We start from the raw sequence: 18,982 nt of genomic DNA, 5'->3' as shown, positions 1-18,982 counted from the left end.
TTTAGAGAAAAGGCACGCATACGAGCTGGCAGGATAAGAAGAAAGCTGATAGAAAAACGTTTCCCTCCCTCTCGTAACGCTAGAATGCCAATGAACATCCAGCGGAGGCGAATGCTGGAGGATTAAGGTTAGAAAAAGGAAAGTACTATCTTCCACATTTAACCTGTGGAACTCCCTCCCACAGGAGACTGTGATGGCGACCATTTAAAAGGGGAGGAGAGGGCTGCTGATGGCTGTTAGTATTATGGCTACGCTCTGCCCTCCACAGTTGGAGATTTCTGAATCCCAGTTGCTGGAAACCACAGGAAGGGAGATTGGTCTTGTGTTCGAATCCTGCTTGCGGGATTCCCATTGAGTCATCTGGTTGGCCATTATGAGAGCAGGATGCTGGGCTGGAGGGGGCATAACAATAATAATAAAATTTTATTTATATCCCGCCCTCCCCATCCGAAGCCGGGCTCAGAGCGGCTAACAACAATAAATGTAACACATAGCAATCTAAAATCAATTCATTGGCACAAGGCAGCTTTTGCTATTTCTCTGTCTCCAGGTTCTCTCTCTCATTGCCGTCGCTTCCTTCCTTCCCTTCTTCCCTCGTTCATCCCCTTCCACCCGGCAGGATCAGGCCCACCTGGGCAGCTCCTGCTTGGCAGCTCAGCATCCTGCCCACGTGTTTTAATTAACGGCAAGCCAAGCCGGTCAGGGCGCCTTGGCAGGCAGCTTCCTGGGAGATGGATGAGCGTTCCAGATAATATGATTCTGCTTATTTTTAGGCTCAACCGAAGCGTAGAAGTAGGTCATTCACAAATTAGAAAACAGCAAAGCTTACCTTTTAGGCAGAGCGGTGCCACCAGGTAATTCTCACCCCGGGGGCTTGGCCTGGGCCTCCCCTTTTGCCCCTTCCACCCAGAAGAGGGACAAGCCTGAGATGTTATATATATATATATATAACATATCATTTTCAACAGTAATTAAACATACTTTTACATCTTACTCAATTTTTTTTTACTTCCATCAATCCTGTCTGAAAATTTTCCAATCTAATCTCTCAGTATGCATTTCTTATCTTCCCTTTTACATTTCAAACTCATAACCAATATCTCTATCTTTTCCTACTTTGTAACACTTCGTATATTTCTCCTTACAAAACTTCTTGCAGTCCTACCAGCGTAATTTGTTGATTACAGTTGCTCTTCAAATAATTCATATACTTTGTAATGGTTGTAGGGGTTGCTTGTGCGTAAGCCTGTGCCCACACCTGGCTGGGTTGCCTGAGTGAACCTTTCCTGTCCGGACAGGCACTCACCCGTGGCTGTCTCAATCGCTGGCAGAATCCGTCAGTGGGCGTTTCTTAAACTTCTTCCAACAAAGAAGTTCTTCCACACCCAGTCTCCTCCTACTCTCCCTGCGCGGAAGCCTTCTGCACAAGGAAGGCGTAGGCAGCGGAGGACCCTTCCTCTCCCCGCTGGTCCCCGGCAAGGAGTCATGTGACCGCCTCTCTGATTCCCCCATCTGCCCCCCTTCTCCACTGGAGCTAAGCTGATTCCCTTCCCCAGAAGATGGGCTGCCTCTCCCAATCCTGGGACGCTCTCTGGGATCCCTCTGGAGCTCGCTCTCTCCCTCCGGCACTCATGGCAGTTCCCTGACATACTTCTTCCAATCTTCTGTAAATCTCTGGTCCCGCAGGTTTCGAATCCTTCCTGTCATTTTGTCCAATTCTGCATAGTCCATTAATTTCGTCTGCCATTCTTCTTTCGTCGGAATTTCTTCTTGCTTCCATTTATAGGCTAACAATACTCTTGCCGCTGTTGTTGCATATAAGAACAATTTAACATCTTGTCTATTAATGTCTTGGCCTATAAAACCAAGTAAAAATGCTTCTGGTTTTTTAAAGAATGTATATTTCAACATCTTTTTCATCCCATTATATATCATTTCCCAGAAGTTCTTTACTTTCTTACATTCCCACCACATATGATAAAATGTTCCTTCTTTTTCTTTACATTTCCAACATTTATTATTTGTCTTATTCATTTTCGCTAATTTCACTGGTGTAATAATACCATCTGAGCCTGAGATGTTTTTCAGATCGGAAAACCAAATGGCATCTTCACCCTAGGTCAGAGTTGCCATATTTTGTAGAGCAAAAAAGAGGACACGTTTGCCAGCGCCTGGGGCGGGAGGGAAGGGGTGTGGGAGCAGGCGAAGGCTACAATGTCCCTTCAAAATGTACAAAAACAATCCAGATATTCTGCCAAATTATAATTTTTTTAATAGGACTTCCCATGCTTCAAGTTCGGAGGTGTTAAGTTGTGGGTGAACATATCAGACAACACAGCGATTCTTCAAACAGCTCTTCTTTATTCAGAGGCCAGAACAGAACTGAACTGAAGGGCTCAGTCAGCCTGCTTATATAGAGCTCCCGTACAACGTTACTGTAGCAACTTTCTAAAACTATCCAATCACTGAACGTCACTTTCGATCCTTCATTTGCATAACTATCTACAGTATCCCCCTGCTAAAACTATCCAATCACTGAACGTCACTTTCGATCCTACATTTGCATAACTATCTACAGTATCCCCTTGCTGGCCCAGGGTGAGAACTTCAGTACATAACAGGAGGGATCATCTCATATCTCTACTGCTTTTCATAGTCATGGATTATATGATATGTATATGTATAATTTGGAATATTTAATGTGATTTGATTGGATTGTTAAAGTGGAAAATTTAATAAAAATGATTTTTTTAAAAAAATCAAAATGTACAAAAACAAGGACCTGATCCTTTCCTGCATCGTGCAAAACTATGTATATGTTTAAACAAAATGAAAAAATTCCTTCCAGTAGCACCTTAGAGACCAACTAAGTATGTTATTGATATGAGCTTTCGTGTGCATGCACACTTCTTCAGATACATATGTTTGTCACTTGGTTGTCTAGTAACATAAAAAGTAGCCCACTTCCATACCCCGCTGACATTTTGCTAAATTCAAAAAAATCCTCCTGCACCGAAATTTTACCCCTGAAAAAGAGGGCATGTCCTGGAAAAAGAGGGTGTATGGGCCCAGATCCATTTTTTTTTACTGCTTCGGTTTTTTTGTTTTTTTAAAACAATCAAGTGATGTATGAATTTCATGAAATTGGGTTGTTGTTTTTAATTAAACTTTTAACCACACGTAACAGCTACGGAAAATTAAAATCAAAAATAAAACAACAAGCAGAGAATCGTCTCCGAGTACACCAGCAGAACTTTGTTAAAGTTTGTATGCTAAAACCATCGCAATCTTAACAAACGTGAAATAATACATGGCAACATCTGTTGCTTGGACTCTTGGCCACAAAGGAAGAGGCATATCATATCAGTGGCAGTTCTGGTCTGCAGGGTTTTATACAAAGGCAGGAGGAATGGGGGGGGGGAATCTGATTTAAAATATCTGCTTCCTGTTCGCCAAACTGAGCTGTAGACCGTAGGCACTGTTCCAGCACATGCTTCGTTGTTTGCATAATCTATAAAGTCGCCCCAGACTATGTAAAGTTATAATATTTCTTGCTACCTTCAATTTCCACATCAATTTTTTCCCAATAATGCTACCTGTGGGATTGCACCATGCTCAGTAATTGCAATGATTTCCATGTCCTGGCAATGGTCATTATTGGCGCGGTATAACAATAATAATAATAATGATGATGATGGTGATGATGGCATTACCTGCTAAGGGCAGTACCTGTGGCAGGGGACACTTCATGCTCCTTCCAGGCTTATTATTATTATTATTATTATTATTATTATTATTATCATCATCATCATCACCATCATCATCACCATCATCATTACTACAGTGGTGCCCCGCAAGACGAACGCCTCGCAAGACAGAAAACCCGCTAGACGAAAGGGTTTTCCGTTTTGGAGGCGCTTCGCAAAACGAATTTCCCTATGGGGTTGCTTCGCAAGACGAAAAAGTCTTGCGCGTCCCCGCGGGTTTTTTTCACTCCCCCCCCCTTTTCCTAAGCCGCTAAGGTGCCTATCAGCTGTTCCGCTGATAACCCGCTTAACAGCTGATCACTGAAAGCCGCTAGACCGCTGTAGCGCTAATCCGCTAAGCTGTCAATGGGCTTGCTTCGCAAGACGAAAAAACCGCTAGACGAAGAGAATCGCGGAACGGATTCTTTTCGTCTTGCGAGGCACCACTGTATATTTATTTATTTATACCCTGCCCATCTGGCTGGATTTCCCCAGCCACTCTGGTTGGCTCCCAACAGAATATTAAAAACACAATAAACCATCAAACATTAAAAACTTCCCTAAACAGGGCTGCCTTCAGATGTCTTCTAAAAGTCGGATAGTTGTTTATTTCCTTGACATCAGATGGGAGGGTGCTCCACAGGGCAGGCACCACCACCAAGGAGGCCCTCTGCCTGGTTCCCTGTAACCTCACATCACGCAGGGAGGGAACCGCCAGAAGGCCCTCGGAGCTGGACCTCAGTGTCCGGACTCAACGATGGGGGTGGAGACGCTCCACCCTAATCAATCAATCAATCAATCAATAATTTTCACTCGCCTTGCTAAATCCTAAATCTAAATCATCCTCCTGCTAATTCCCATGAAACACAATCCACGTTCTCCAGTACTTCTTCGTTTGGCTATACTTCTATTTTCATCAACGCAGAATCCACCTGCCAAAAGATGCCATTTTGGAGAAATCTAAAGAACACCTGAGTTACGGGAAAGGGTGGATCAGATGCAATTTGACGCTCATCTGCTCCTATGGAGTTGCTCATCTCTTTCCACCTTCCCATTTCTTCGTTGCAGGAGTTCCACTGACCCCGTGGGCCATGAGGTTATCTGGGCGCTGGGAGCAGGCTGTCGAGACATCATCTCCTTACAGGTGGCGCCGCTGCACCCTTGGTAAGAATGCCGGAGCATGCATTTAATATCCTGGCACCTTTGCCGGTATTTTCCTCTCTTTCCTCCATGCACACACACACACACACGCATGGAAATAGCAACACCTGCAGGGCAATTTTCATGGACGAAATTGTGTGTGCAGGGAGGGTTCCCAGCACTGCGGCAGCAGTCAGACTCACACACACACACACACACACACACACCGCCGTAGCTGATGTGAAACTTTTCAAAAACACCTCTCAGAGTGCAACTGGAATGGATCTAGACACAGGTGAAAAACCACTATAAATCAGAAATTAGATTATAACAAAAAGGAAAAAAATCTCTATGGAAAATCATGTTTTAAAATTTCCTGCTCTCTGGCGCCATCTGGTGTTGCATGTTTATAGCGCATTCAAATCGCTGTTTCTTCACTAATGTAGCTGAGTCCCTAGATGCGGCAAAGAAATTTGTTTTCAGGTCTCGCAATGGTGTGCTTAGTTGCAGGGCCTTGTGGTTTATTTGTTTTAAGCTAAAGGCTGCTCCACTGTCCCTCAGACTTTGTGGGGGGCCAGACTATATTTTGGGAGCAAAAATGATGCAAGAGCACCACGAACCCCAGTGGCTTGCTTACCTGTGCTTTGCGAACGACAGGGGCTGGTGGTGGCGGGACGATGAGCGGCGCACAAAAGGGCTCCGGAGAGGGGCTGCTTAAAATGGCGGGCCCTCAAGCACTGCTGCTGCTGGCGCGAACAAGGCCCAGCCCCCTTCCTCCTCTAAGTAACCAAACCAAACAACCCCTGTGTTGCAAAGAGAATGTCATCAGTGTCTAGGCAACACGATGGCCATGTACATACGCAATAAACCATCTTTTATAGAATTCCTTCAGACCCTAACAAGTCCAAAATGAAATCTATAGCCTTAAAGTCTCTGAAAATCTTTAAATGAAGCGAGGTACCAGATTTTGTACGATGAAAGGCAAGCTGTGAAGCTTTGTGTATTCAGCAAATATGATGTCCAACACTGAACAGTGATTCTGGATATTGACTACTGTTTCCTAGAATTCTTCGTCAGCATGGTGGGAGGATACAGAATTGCTTTATAAGCCCATCTTATTTCAAATGTATGTATGTAAATGAAAATATCAAATGCTGTGGAACGGTGCTCATGTAATAATGTAGTCACTGCTGTAGTTGATATATTCATTTACATACATACATTTGAAATAAGATGGGCTTATGAAGCAATTCTGTATCCTCCCACCACGCTGATGAAGAATTCTATGAAACAGTAGTAAATATCCAGAATCACTGTTCAGTGTTGGACATCATATTTGCTGAATACACAAAGCTTCACAGCTTGCCCTTCCTCCTCTAGACAAGGCAAGGAAAAGCCAGAAGGAGGGAGGGAGGGAGGAGGTGCCGGCTCCGCTACCGTATGAGGGAGAGGGAAAGAACGTGTGCACTGGCGATCCACGCAGCGATTCCCGGACCTTCCGCGGGCTGGATCCAGAAGGCAATTGGGCCTGATCCGGCCCATGAGCCTCAGTTTGCCGACACATGATGTAGGGTCAACAATGGAGACCACAGGTCTTCTATAAATAAGTAAAATACAGTCATACCTCATGTTACGTTTGCTTCAGGTTGAATGTTTTCAGGTTGTGTCCTGTGGCGACCTGGAAGTACCGGAAAGGGTTACTTCCGGGTTTCGCTGCTCGCGCATGCACAGACGCGCAAAACAACGTCACACGCATGCGCAGAAGCGGCAAACCACGACCAGCGCAGACGCAGAGACATAGGTTGCTTTCTGCTCATGTTGCGAACGGGCCTCCGGAACGGATCCCGTTCGCAACCAGAGGTACCACTGTAGATATATTTCACCGCAAGGGTGAGAGTTAACTTGGTACCTCCACTGTCAGAGGCGAGAAATGCCCCTGCTTACCAAGAGCTGGGAACCACAGCGCAAGAGGGGAAAAAATGGAAGTAAAACTTTGCCTTGTCCCTGCACATCGCCGCTAGAAGCAGCGCTGGCTTCTGGAAGTACATATGGGGATGCGATGGGGTCGGAGTTGGAGACTGCAGCCACTGCCATGGCAGTGAGCGAAAGTGCGAGGCAGGGAGGGAGCCCAGAGGGGGCGGGGCATGAGTGAGAGGGGGCGTGGTCTCTTTCAAGGTCGTGTCCCAATTTCCCTCCCTCGGGTGCAGGAGGGTCTGTGCCACCTTTCCTCTGGGAAACCCAAATTTGGTGTTTTATCAGAGCAGAAGGCAATCAGGTGTTCTGTGGACTGCTGTTTGTTCCAATTTATCGCCAAAGAATTGGTTTCTCCGGGGGGGGGGGAGTGTTGACAAGCTCCACATCACCTTTTAAACACCCGTTGAAGACCCTCCTTTCCCAACAAGCCTTTTAAGTAGAGATCTGTATCCATGCGGGACTTGAAATTGTCCTTACATACGAAATGTATTTTTAATATGCAAGCTGTCCTTAATCGCTTGCGGAATGGTTTTGAAGCGTGGAGTTGTTGTTTTTATTGCTGATGTCTCCACTGTGAAATTGCTTCGAGATCTTTAATGGGAAGTGGTTCCTGGATGGGGTTTGGGACGAACAAAGCTGCCCTGGTGTCGTCGTTGTGTTTTAGTTGCGATTCCTGGCTTTGCAGGGGGCTGGACTAGATGGCCCCTGGGATCGCTTACAGCTCCGCGGTTCCACGAGGGTAAAGAACGGAGAGGCAACAATGGAATGATATGTGACAAAAAGAGAGAAGTGAGTCTCAAGACCGGTGCCAGTTTGGGATTTATTTTTTATTGTTATGCAAAGGGGGGGAAATCCAGCACAACCCGAGATATGAATTTGCATCCACTGCCTTTAGTTCTCTCCCTCCGACGTGCGATAAAACAAGTTTCTAAAAATGCCTTCTCTCTTTGCTTGTTACTCAGGGGGGCTGGGAAACAACTGGAGCTAAATTACATCTATTTTCACTGCACAGAACTCCCATAAGCCAAGGCAGATGACACATTCTTCTCCTAATTTGTGCCTGTTAATGACATTATGCAAATTGGAATGCTTTGATCAGCTTCTCGTCTGCATTTTTTTCTTCTTCTTCTTCTCCTTCTTCTTTTTTTTTCCCCCTCCAAAAAATAAAAAATTCCCTTCCAGCCAGCAACCAACCCGCTTCAGTAACCGCTGCCTGCAGATGATTGGGCGGTGTTGGCCACATTTGAGGGCGCTGGGCGTCGGCGGAGCAGGTTGCGGAGTGCAAGGCTTGGCTTCCTTAGGTAAATCTAGCCTCAGGCTCTCTGTCTGTGAAATGGGCTTCTAGGGGGCAGAAAGCCAGAGGCAGAACAGCGAACGCTTTGCATTCTGGGAATGTGATGGCGGTGGCGATGCCAAGAGGGTGTGTTTGCTTTCTTTCAGGCATGACCACCGGAATAAGAAGCCATAAATATTCTAGGTAAAGGTAAAGGACCCCTGACAGTTAAGTCCAGTTGTGAACGACTCTGGGGTTGCAGCGCTCATCTCGCTTTACTGGCCGAGGGAGCCGACGTTTGTCTGCAGACAGTTTTTCCGGGTCATGTGGCCAGCATAACTAAGCCACTTCGGGCGAAACCAGAGCAGCACACAGAAACGCCATTCACCTTCCAAGCCTCTTGGGCATGCCGATCAGAAGGTCAGAAGTTTGAATCCCCACGACAGGGTGAGCTCCTGTTGCTCTGTCCCAGCTCCTGCCAACCTAGCAGTTCTAAAGCATACCAGTGCAAGTGGATGAATAGGTACCACTGCAGCGGGAAGGTAAACGCCGTTCCTATGCGCTCTGGTTTCCATCACGGTGTTCCGTTGCACCAGAAGCGGTTTGGTCATGGTGGCCACATGACCCGGAAAGCTGTCTGCGGACAAACGCCGGCTCCCTCGACCTGAAAACGAGATGAGCACCACAACCCCAGAGTCACCTTTGACTGGACTTAACCATCCAGGGTCCTTTACCTTTATATCTGTCTGTCTGTCTGTCTGTCTGTCTGTCTATATAGCCATCTATCTATCTTCTATCTATATCTATAAAGGTAAAGGTAAAGGGACCCCTGACTATTAGGTCCAGTCGCAGATGACTCTGGGGTTGCGGCGCTCATCTCGCTTTATTGGCCGAGGGAGCCGGTATACAGCTTCTGGGTCATGTGGCAAGCATGACTAAGCCGCTTCTGGCGAACCAGAGCAGCGCACAGAAACGCCGTTTACCTTCCCGCTGGAAGGTACTTGCACTTTGACGTGCTTTCGAACTGCTAGGTTGGCAGGAGCAGGGACCGAGCAATGGGAGCTCACCCTGTCGTGGGGATTCGAACCGCCAGCCTTCTGATTGGCAAGCCCTAGGCTCTGTGGTTTAACCCACAGCGCCACCCGCGTCCCCATCTATATCTATATCTATCTCTCTATCTGTCTGTATCATCTATTATCTATCGATCTATCTATATCATCTATCTATCTATCATCTATCTATCCGTCTATCTACCCGTCTATCTATCTATCTATCTATCTATCTATCTATCTATCTATCTAATATATAGAATATGATGGTTGTGCAAATCCTGGCTGATGCCCAAACACCTGTCTTTCTCCTCAGCCCGGAACTGCATGCGGCTGCAAGTGTTGGAGCTGGACCACGTGACGGAGGTGAACCAGGAAGTGGCGGCCGAGGTGTGTCGGGAAGGCCTGAAGGGGCTGGAGATGCTGGTCTTGACATCCACCCCGGTCACACCCAAAGCCTTGCTGCATTTCAACAGTGAGTGGGAAACCACCAACCCCCCAAAAAAGCGAAGCCACAGGGCAGGTGGGCTGCAGGAGGGTTCCTGCCACGTTCCTGGACCTAGGATGGCACCTAGGAAGCGGGGGAGACAGCCAACGAAAGATGGGATGGGACATCTGGAAGGTCCAGTTGGCCATGGTGAGAAGAGGATGCTGGTCCAAATGGGCAAGACCTTCATATGTTGGGGCTCAGTGATAAGATCCCTGGAAACCCAACTGGCCGGTCATTGTTGGGGCAGCAAAGGTTCTCCTGTGTTTTTTTGAGTGGCTGGAAGAGACTCAGAAGAACCGTCTCTACCGTGAGGACATATCAGTTTTGTAGTGGCTTAACTGTCATGGCTTCCTCCAAAGTTTTTTTTCAGGGGGGGGGGACACCAGGAAACAGGGAATTATGTTCACATGTGATGGGGGTGTAAATATTTACAATTTTTTTGGCCAAGGGTGTTTAAGGAGATAACAGAAATCACTGGGTTAAAGCTGACCAAAAGTCCAGAGGTAGCCCTATACTCAATTTAGGATAAGGTGCAAGGTTCGCAGGTAATAATAACAATAACAATAATAATAATAATAATAATTTTGTTATTTATACCCCGCCCATCTGAAGGACTTGCTCACAAATTTATTGACAGCTGCACAAATTATTGTAGCTCAGAAGTGGAAGGGGCAAGCAGAATATAAAACGGAAGAATGGTATAAAGAGGTGTGGGATATAGCCATTAATTATAAAGCAACATGTGTCATTAAGGTAAGACAAGGAATATGCAGGAGAATCGATTTTGAGGAGATATGGAGAGTGTTCGTAGAATTTATACTGTTAAAATGGAAAGGGGTCAAACCATCACAAGAGGTGTTGAAATTTTGGGAGGTTGGATAGTTGCAATGGAATGGTCTCGGTGGTAAGTTGCACATTTTTATTCTTATTTATTTACGATTATTACTTTTTCAAAAAAATTAAAAAAGAGAAAGGCACTTTCATTTTTTAAAAAAAAACTTTGGGAGGGGGAATTCATGGGTGTGCTGCAGAGAGTCCTAATCTGGATTGGGGCCCATGCATCTCCTTTGCACTTTTTAGAAGTTATCCACACAGTTCCTTAACTCAGATGGCTTTAAGAAAGGATGAGATCGGGTGGCTGTGAGCCATGATAGCTATGTTCTGACTCCATTTTTGGAAGCCTCTCTGTACCAGGAGCTGGTTTTGTGGGGAAATCTCCCACCATGGGGAATGGCAGGCAAGGCCAGTGGTGTTGCGCTCAGGTGTGGCTTGTGGGCTTCCCAAAAGGGGCATCCGCTTGCCACCGTGAGAGGAGGGCACTGGACTAGGAGGGCCATTAGAAGTGTGACTTTTCCAGAAAAAGAGGTGCCAGAATTCACCAGGAACGCCTCCCTTGTTCTCTTATATAAGGGCATGGTGCCCACCTGAGAGGGGCCGGAACTGAGTTCCAGTGAGTTCCAGCTGGGGGAAAAGCCCTGGCCATTAGCCTGACTTTATTTTATTTTATCACAGTGGTTGCCAACATGGCACCCATGGGTGCCAGTGTGCCAGCCAGTATGACCAGTATGGCACCCACAAAGTATCTCAGTATTTTGTTGGAAGCTGCCCAAAGTGGCTGGGGAAGCCCAGCCAGATGGGCGGGGTATAAATAATAAATTATTATTCTTGTTCTTATTCTTCTTCTTATTATTATCAGTAGAATCCCCTCAAAAATCCAGAGTGTATGGTACTATTTGCTCTTCTTCCTTATTTTGGGTTATGGCACACACACCTTGGCAGCCATTTTGGGTTATGCCACACACCCCGTGGCAACCATTTTGTGTTATGCCACACACCCCATGGCAGCCATTTTGTATTATGCCACACACAGCCCTTGGCAGCCATTGGTATTATGCCACACATACAACCCATGGCAGCCATTTTGCATTATGCCCCACACACCCCTTGGCAACCATTTATATTATGCCACACACCCAATGGCAGCCATTTCTATTATGCCACACACCCCATGGCAACCATTTTGTGTTATGCTACACACTCCATGGCAACCATTTTATATTATGCCTCGCACACCCCTTGGCAGCCATTTTGTATTATGCCACACACCCCATGGCAGCCATTTTGTGTTATGCCACAAACCTCACGGCAGCCATTTTGTGTTATGCCACACACCCCATGGCAGCCATTTTTAAATTTGTACCCATAGCACTAACTCAGAATTAAAAAATGGTCCCATTGACCCCACCCCCACCCTCAAAAAAGGCCTTTCAACCCCAGATCTTATGTCTATTTTGGCTGCTGACTCTGGATATGTGGGAAAGAAGAAAAATCGCCTTTCCTCACACACCTTTTCTCCCATCAAGAGGTACAAAGCTTCAGAGAAGCTCAGGTTTTCTTTTCAGTTAAGACTTGGATGTGAAGGAACAAGTGCCAAATAGAGTATTTATAGAGAATTTCACTGTTAAAAATAGCAGAGGTTGGCTTTCTGCCAGAGCTGCTTCATTACAGATATCCAGGAAGTTTGCTAGGTGACATGCCCTACTGTTTTTTACACAAATAATCAATTAGCATCGCTGCCCAACAATTAATGACCTTTTAGTTGATTGACCTGCTTGTGTTAATTAGGTAAAATAAAATGCAGTGCGAATGTTACCAGACCTCAATAAGCCTATTCTTTTTGTTTTATTTCATGTGGGAGTTTATAAGCATTATCAGAAGGAATGTCCACCTATAACATGACTTTACTTCTCTTTTCCCTAGGAAAGAGCCAAAGCACATGCAAAATTTAGCAAGCATCCCCTTAACTCTGAGCCCCACTGATTAAATCTACTAATTCGGGGATCTATTAATTGATCTGCTTTGTGGATTTATCTGCTAATTGAAAGCTCGCGGTCCGATTTATTAAATTAAAAGAGGAAGCACGGTTAGAGATATGAGTGGCTCAAGCAAACTTCGCCTCTCGCACAGCCGTATCAGCTGCTGCTAGCAATTTTCCAAAATAGTGATTACTAGCTCATATTGCAGATGATTATTAGCATTTAATTTAGCAGAATTCTGGCAGCTGGTACCCACAATTAATGACATAAGCGATGCCTTAAATGTATTTATGCAGAGGGTTTTCCCTCTAGTTTTTTCAGAGGTGGGGGAAGAACAATCAAAGATGTTCCTTTAAATAATAAGGGTGCTGGAGTTGTAGCAAATGCCCCGGTCTTCTTTGGGTTGTTTTGTACAGTCATGAGGACTAGAACCCTGACCTTTCATGATCATACAAAGTGGAGATCATCAGGGTTCAAGGTAAAATAGCAGCTTCTCTCCTGCAGGGGTCGCCAGTGTGGCACAATAACACTCTTAGTGTTAAGTTGTGGGTGAACATATCAGATGACACAGCGATTCTTCAGATAGCTCTTGTTTATTCACAGGCCAGAACAGAACTGAACTGAAGGGTTCAGCCAGCCTGCTTATATAGAGCTCCACTACAACGCAACAGTAACCATTTCTGTAACTATCCAATCACTGAACGACACTTTCGATCCCTTATTTGCATATGTGGACCTGAACTATCTACAGTATCCCCCTGCTGGCCCAGGGTGAGAACTTCAGTACATAACACTTAAGGTCAGGGGTCCCGAAACTAAGGCCCGCGGGCAGATAAGGCTGCCCACTTCTGGATTGGAGGAGCACCGGAAAAAGCTTGTGCGCATGCGCAAGCGTTATTTGTGCATGCGTTATTTCCGGTGCACATCCGGGTCAGAGGAGGCCCGTGCACATGTGCACATGCTATTTCCGGTGCTCCTCTGATCTGGAAGTGCGCCAGAAATAGCATGTGCGCATGCGTATGGGCATGCGCTGCCCCACCCTCTGGCCCGCGGCGTGATCGGCACTAGAGACACCGGCCCAAGGCGCAGTAAGTTTGCTGACCCTTGATCTAGGTCTCCCCCTGGTAGCCATGAAGTCCCCCCACTTCCCCCCCCCCTTGGTCATGAAGCAGAAAGGGGGGTTACCTTTTTCTTCGCCTCTTAAGTGTGTTTTGTCCCCCAATAGAAGAGGAAATCTCCCAACCCAGATTTCATGCTGAAGACATTTCTTTTTCCTTAAAGGTGTTTGCCGGAACCTGAAGTCCATCGTGGTGCAGGTTGGGATCTCGGACTACTTTAAGGAACCAAACAGTTCTGAGGCCAGGAAGATGTTTGAGGAAATGGTGACCAAACTCCAGGTAATGAGTTTCCCACGTGGTCTAATCCTTATTAGTCTTGTTGTGCTTCTCTTCCTTTTTAGCAATGGGCTTGCTTGGAGAAAGAAGTGGCAAGAGCTCATCCTCAGAGATCCCAGGTTCAGTCTTTTTATACAGTGCTTTTTTCTGGGAAGGACGCAGGAGTACGCATACCCCTAAACATTTTATGAATCTTTGTACTTTTGTCCATTTACGGTGTTTATTTACGGATACGAATTAAATTCATTCCGGGGGTCCGTACTTAACCTGAAAAGTCCGTAACTGGAGGCGCGCTTCTGTGCACATGCACAGCAAAACCCAGAAGTATACACTTCCGGGTTTGCCGCATTCGCAACCCAAAAGTTACGTATCCTGAGCGGTACGTAACTCGAGGGTCCACCAATGAATTCCCTTCTTCTCTTTCCATGGTTCATTATTCATATCTTAAATCCCTGCATATTTTACACAAACTAAACCATTCAGTATTCCATTATTACATCCATCAAAACTTATTTACACTGCCAAATTTATCTTAATAATGCTAACGTTTTCAAGTGTACACAATTCCCCCCATATATTCATTAAACAATTTACAATCTTCTCTAAATGTATGTTCTTCTCGTTATCTTGTTCTGTATGTTAAGTCCACAAGCTGTGCATATTCCATCATCTTAAGCTGCCATTCTTCTTTAGTTGGGACCTCGCTCGTTTTCCATTTGGAGGCTAACAAAACATGGGTCACAGTAGTGTCATACATAAATAACCCTTTTTGACACCTGGGAATTTCCGTCTGGATTATCCGCAACAGAAAGGACTCTGGGTTTTTTGGGGGGAAGTACATTTAAGCTTTTTTTTTTCAGCGCCACTGGAGCGCCACTGCTAGTCAGTGCAGGTAATGCTAAATAAATGACAAGCAGAGCCACCCCATGACTGGCTGTAGGTAAGATGGCAGGCAAGTGAGGACTGACTTAGGCAGGCAGAGATTAGAGGGCCAGTCTCATTCACCCAAATCAGGGGTGGGGAACCTCTGGCCTGCAGGTCAGATTTGGTCCATAAGGCCATTTTTTTTTAACACTGGCCAGTCACTCCAATATTTAACTTACATGCATAATTCATCATGTGAAAGGCTAGGCTGGATGAATCCCAAACCAGAATTAAGATTGCTGGAAGAAATATCAACAACCTCAGATATGCAGATGACACAACCTTGATGGCAGAAAGTGAGGAGGAATTAAAGAACCTTTTAATGAGGGTGAAAGAGGAGAGCGCAAAATATGGTCTGAAGCTCAGCATCAAAAAAATGAAGATCATGGCCACTGGGCCCATCACCTCCTGGCAAATAGAAGGGGAAGAAATGGAGGCAGTGAGAGATTTTACTTTCTTGGGCTCCATGATCACTGCAGATGGTGACAGCAGTCACGAAATTAAAAGACGCTGCTTCTTGGGAGAAAAGCAATGACAAACCAAGACAGCATCTTCAAAAGCAGAGACATCACCTTGCCAACAAAGGTCTGTATAGTTAAAGCTATGGTTTTCCCAGTAGTCATGTATGGAAGTGAGAGCTGGAACATAAAGAAGGCTGATCGCCAAAGAATTGATGCTTTTGAATTATGGTGCTGGAGGAGACTCTTGAGAGTCCCATGGACTGCAAGAAGATCAAACCGATCCATTCTGAAGGAAATCAGCCCTGAGTGCTCACTGGAAGGACAGATCCTGAAGCTGAGGCTCCAAGACTTTGGCCACCTCATGAGAAGAGAAGACTCCCTGGAAAAGACCCTGATGTTGGGAAAGATGGAGGGCACAAGGAGAAGGGGACGACAGAGGACGAGATGGTGGGACAGTGTTCTTGAAGCTACGAACATGAGTTTGACCAAATTGTGGGAGGCAGTGGAAGACAGGAGTGCCTGGCGTGCTATGGTCCAGGGGGTCACAAAGAGTCGGACATGACTAAACAACTAAACAACAACAACAAGACACTCCAATATAATGTACTTACCTGAGATCTGCAGCTGAAGGGCGGTATACGAATTTAATAAATCATAATAATAGCAGGTTGTGTCAGTGGATGCACTGGAGGCCAGAGATTGATTTTACCTAACTGCGAGTGCCAGTTCCCCTGTTTGCAAAAGGGCTTTCAAACAGCCCCCATTATGCACTTTGAAGTCCCGGTAGTCAGTGCATCAAAGCGCCACGTCACCTGCCACTGCTATGGCACAGGGTGATTGACAGATGGGCAACCCCGCTCACCTGTCAAATTTGCCCCCCCCCCAGTTGAGGACATAAGGATCTGACCCACCCGGCCAGAAAACGTTCCCTCTCTTTGGCCCAAACATTTAGAATTTATTGGAACTCCATGGCGTTTGTATAGAAAAAAACTGTCTTGTCGGAGACGTTATAAGAATAATATTTCTTTAAAACACCTGTTTTTACAATGACCTATACCGTACTTACTACGTTTTGGGAGAAAGTAGTGGATTATATGAATATGACTGTGTGGGAAATGTTTAATATTCTTTTGAGCTACATACCTACAACATGGAATTTGACAACTGAGAAACGTAAATGGATTCTTCCTACCCTTACTGTGGCCAAAAGACTGATATTGCTGCATTGGAAAGATGAATTGACGCCTCCATTTAATCAATGGATTGAAAACACGATTGAACTTACCACTTACGAGTGGATTGCTTATAGATGTAGTGTCTGCAGGGGGGAAATATAATGAAATTTGGATCCCATTTAGGTTAAAAAATAAATATATACTGTATATTTCCGTGTATAAGACGCCCCCTATTTTTGGGGACTCCAGATTAAGAAAACACCCCTCAGCACTACCCGTGTATAAGACGAGCCCCAATTTTAAACATAATTTTTTGGTTAAAAAACCCTAGTCTTATACATGGAAAAATACGGTAAGTATTTGGATAATGCCACTATCTATATATTAGGTAAGTATGTATGGAATTGCAATTGTTATTTCCTATAGGGTTATAGTTTATCCTTTCACGTTCTCCCTTTTTATTTTTTATTCTTTGTTGTTTATTTTAAGTGTTGTTAAAAAGAATTAAGAAGCAGCAGCAGCTCTGACCCAACTGGAGCAGCCTGTTTCTTCCCGCACACCTCTTCCCCTGAAATTTATTGCCGTCTCTCTCTTCTCTATCTCTTCCAGGCCCTGAAGAAGAGGCCGGGCTTTTCAAAGATTTTACACATTAAGGTGGAAGCTGGCTGTTAACCTTTGCAAGGGGAGAGACCAACGCGCACCCCAGATTAACACCTCCTGCCCGTCTGTTAGTAAAGACATCCTGGCGCCAACACCAGCAGCCTGCCTGCCAGCCTCAGTTCTCTGGACTGGCGCTTTCAGAAGCACCCAGCCGAGCGCACGCATCTTTGAGCAGGCCTTCCGGACTGGGCGCGACGAGCTCCTTTTCCGTGCGGTGAAGGGTCAGCTGTATTGCTGAGATGATGGTGCTATGAAAACACACACAAAAAAATGCCCGGCAAAGGAATTTCTCCAGACTGCCAGTGGGAAAAACCCCTTTTCCTTCTCCTCCTCTCATCTCGCGGAGGCAGCTGTGCAAGGGAAGCTTGGCCCTTCTTTGCAGTTCCTTCCTTTGCCGTCGAGACTCTCTCTTTCTTTTCGCCCTTCAACAACTTCTCGGCCAAGGGTGACAAATCAACGGGGCTCGATTCGCCCTCCTCCTTTGTGGAAACGACTGGTCGTTCCTTCCGTCTGAAACTCCATCACCTCGGAGCCTCATTTCATCTCTTTCCTTTCAGGCTCTTTCTCTCGCTCGCTCTCACTCTTGGTTTTTTAATGAGGGAGGGGCAGTTCCTATTGTGGGGAGAAGCAGGGATTCCTGTTCATTTTGATTTCCCCCCTCTCTCTTGTGAAAGAAAAGGCAAAGCCGAATTTCCCTGCGGCCAGAGACCGCTACAATCCTAAGAAAACAAATCTCGTACCTTGCAGAGGAACCCTGGAATGTTCTCCCCGCTCACCAATTTCCATCTTGGAGCCAGGAACATAGGAAGTTGCTTTATACAGAGTCAGGCCTTTGTTCCATCTAGCTCAGTATTGTCTATACGGACTGATAGCTGCTCTCCATGGTTTCAGGCAGGGAGTCTTTCCCAGTCCTCCCAGGAGATGCTGAGGACTGAACCCAGGACCTGGGCCGCTGAGCCAGGGCCCTTGTTCTGTCTCCTGCACAGGCCATAAAGCATCTTTGCCTGCAACATCCTCTTTTCATCTCTTGCCACCAACTTTTTCCTGATTCATGGAAAGCCGCCGCCTTCCTCTTCTGGCGGGTGGCTTCGCCGAGTGATTAATCGTTTGGCAATTGGCACAGTGGAAAGGAGACGTTTCTGCTTTGAATGTAAGCCTCCTCCATCCATCATCCCTAGCTTGCCTGCTTTCCAGGAGGCAGGGAGATCCAGTCCCCCCCCCCCCCACGATTTCCAGATCTGCAAGTGCCCTCCAGGTATTAACTGGCCCCCGACATTAACCAGTTCCCAATCCCTGCCGTTTATGCCAAGATTTAGGGAGCACATAGCTGCCAGAAATGAGAGGAACCAGCTCTGCCCGAATTTCTCAGGCAGATGGCTTTGCTTCAGTTGGATTTCTTGGGGAAGCTGAAGGATGGAGTTTGCAGTCAGCATCCTGCTGTGGCGATGGATCCGCAGCAAAAATGACACAGCTAGCAAGTGCAGGTTCCAGATCCTGCAAGGAGGAGCCTGGCTTATAAACTCATGGCCAAAACATTTGATCAACCTGAGGAAATCCTTTCTGGCATAGCATTTATGCTGAATCCCCAGAGGCAGTCGAGGGCTGGCCTGGAGAGAGGACTCGCGGGAAGCATTTTCTAGTCTAAGCCAAGGGTCGCTACGCTGTGCCTTCATCAGCTGGAATTATCCGAAGCTGTTTTTATTCCATCAGAGCATCTCCATTCTTGGGGGGGGGGGGGCGAGGCTGACCTGTTGGGTTTCTGCCTGGTGTGCAGCTGATGAAGGCACAAGCTCCATGCCACAAAAAACAAGGCAACCCGCATCTCAGAGCCGACGCTTATCAGAGCCAACCCTTATCAAGTAGCTGTTGGACTCCTGGTT

At 46.1% G+C, this 18,982-nt stretch overlaps 1 protein-coding gene across 1 annotated transcript in view; it reads left to right on the top strand.

The window, feature by feature from the left end:
• Window positions 1-17,429, top strand: part of FBXO41 (F-box protein 41) — a 74,194-nt gene extending 56,765 nt beyond the window's left edge. The window contains exons 9-13 of the mRNA XM_077933714.1: window positions 4,815-4,910; window positions 8,043-8,161; window positions 9,499-9,657; window positions 13,770-13,885; window positions 17,052-17,429. Of these exons, the coding sequence (XP_077789840.1) occupies window positions 4,815-4,910; window positions 8,043-8,161; window positions 9,499-9,657; window positions 13,770-13,885; window positions 17,052-17,114 (553 nt within the window). The 3' untranslated portion in view covers window positions 17,115-17,429. The remainder of the gene's footprint in view (window positions 1-4,814; window positions 4,911-8,042; window positions 8,162-9,498; window positions 9,658-13,769; window positions 13,886-17,051) is intronic.
• Window positions 17,430-18,982: the final 1,553 nt, after the last annotated feature.

This window comes from Podarcis muralis, chromosome 9 (genome assembly GCF_964188315.1).
Source record: "Podarcis muralis chromosome 9, rPodMur119.hap1.1, whole genome shotgun sequence".
Lineage (NCBI taxonomy): Eukaryota > Metazoa > Chordata > Lepidosauria > Squamata > Lacertidae > Podarcis > Podarcis muralis.
The sequence above is the reverse complement of the archived record's forward strand: the minus strand, read 5'-3'. Positions and strand labels throughout refer to the sequence as shown.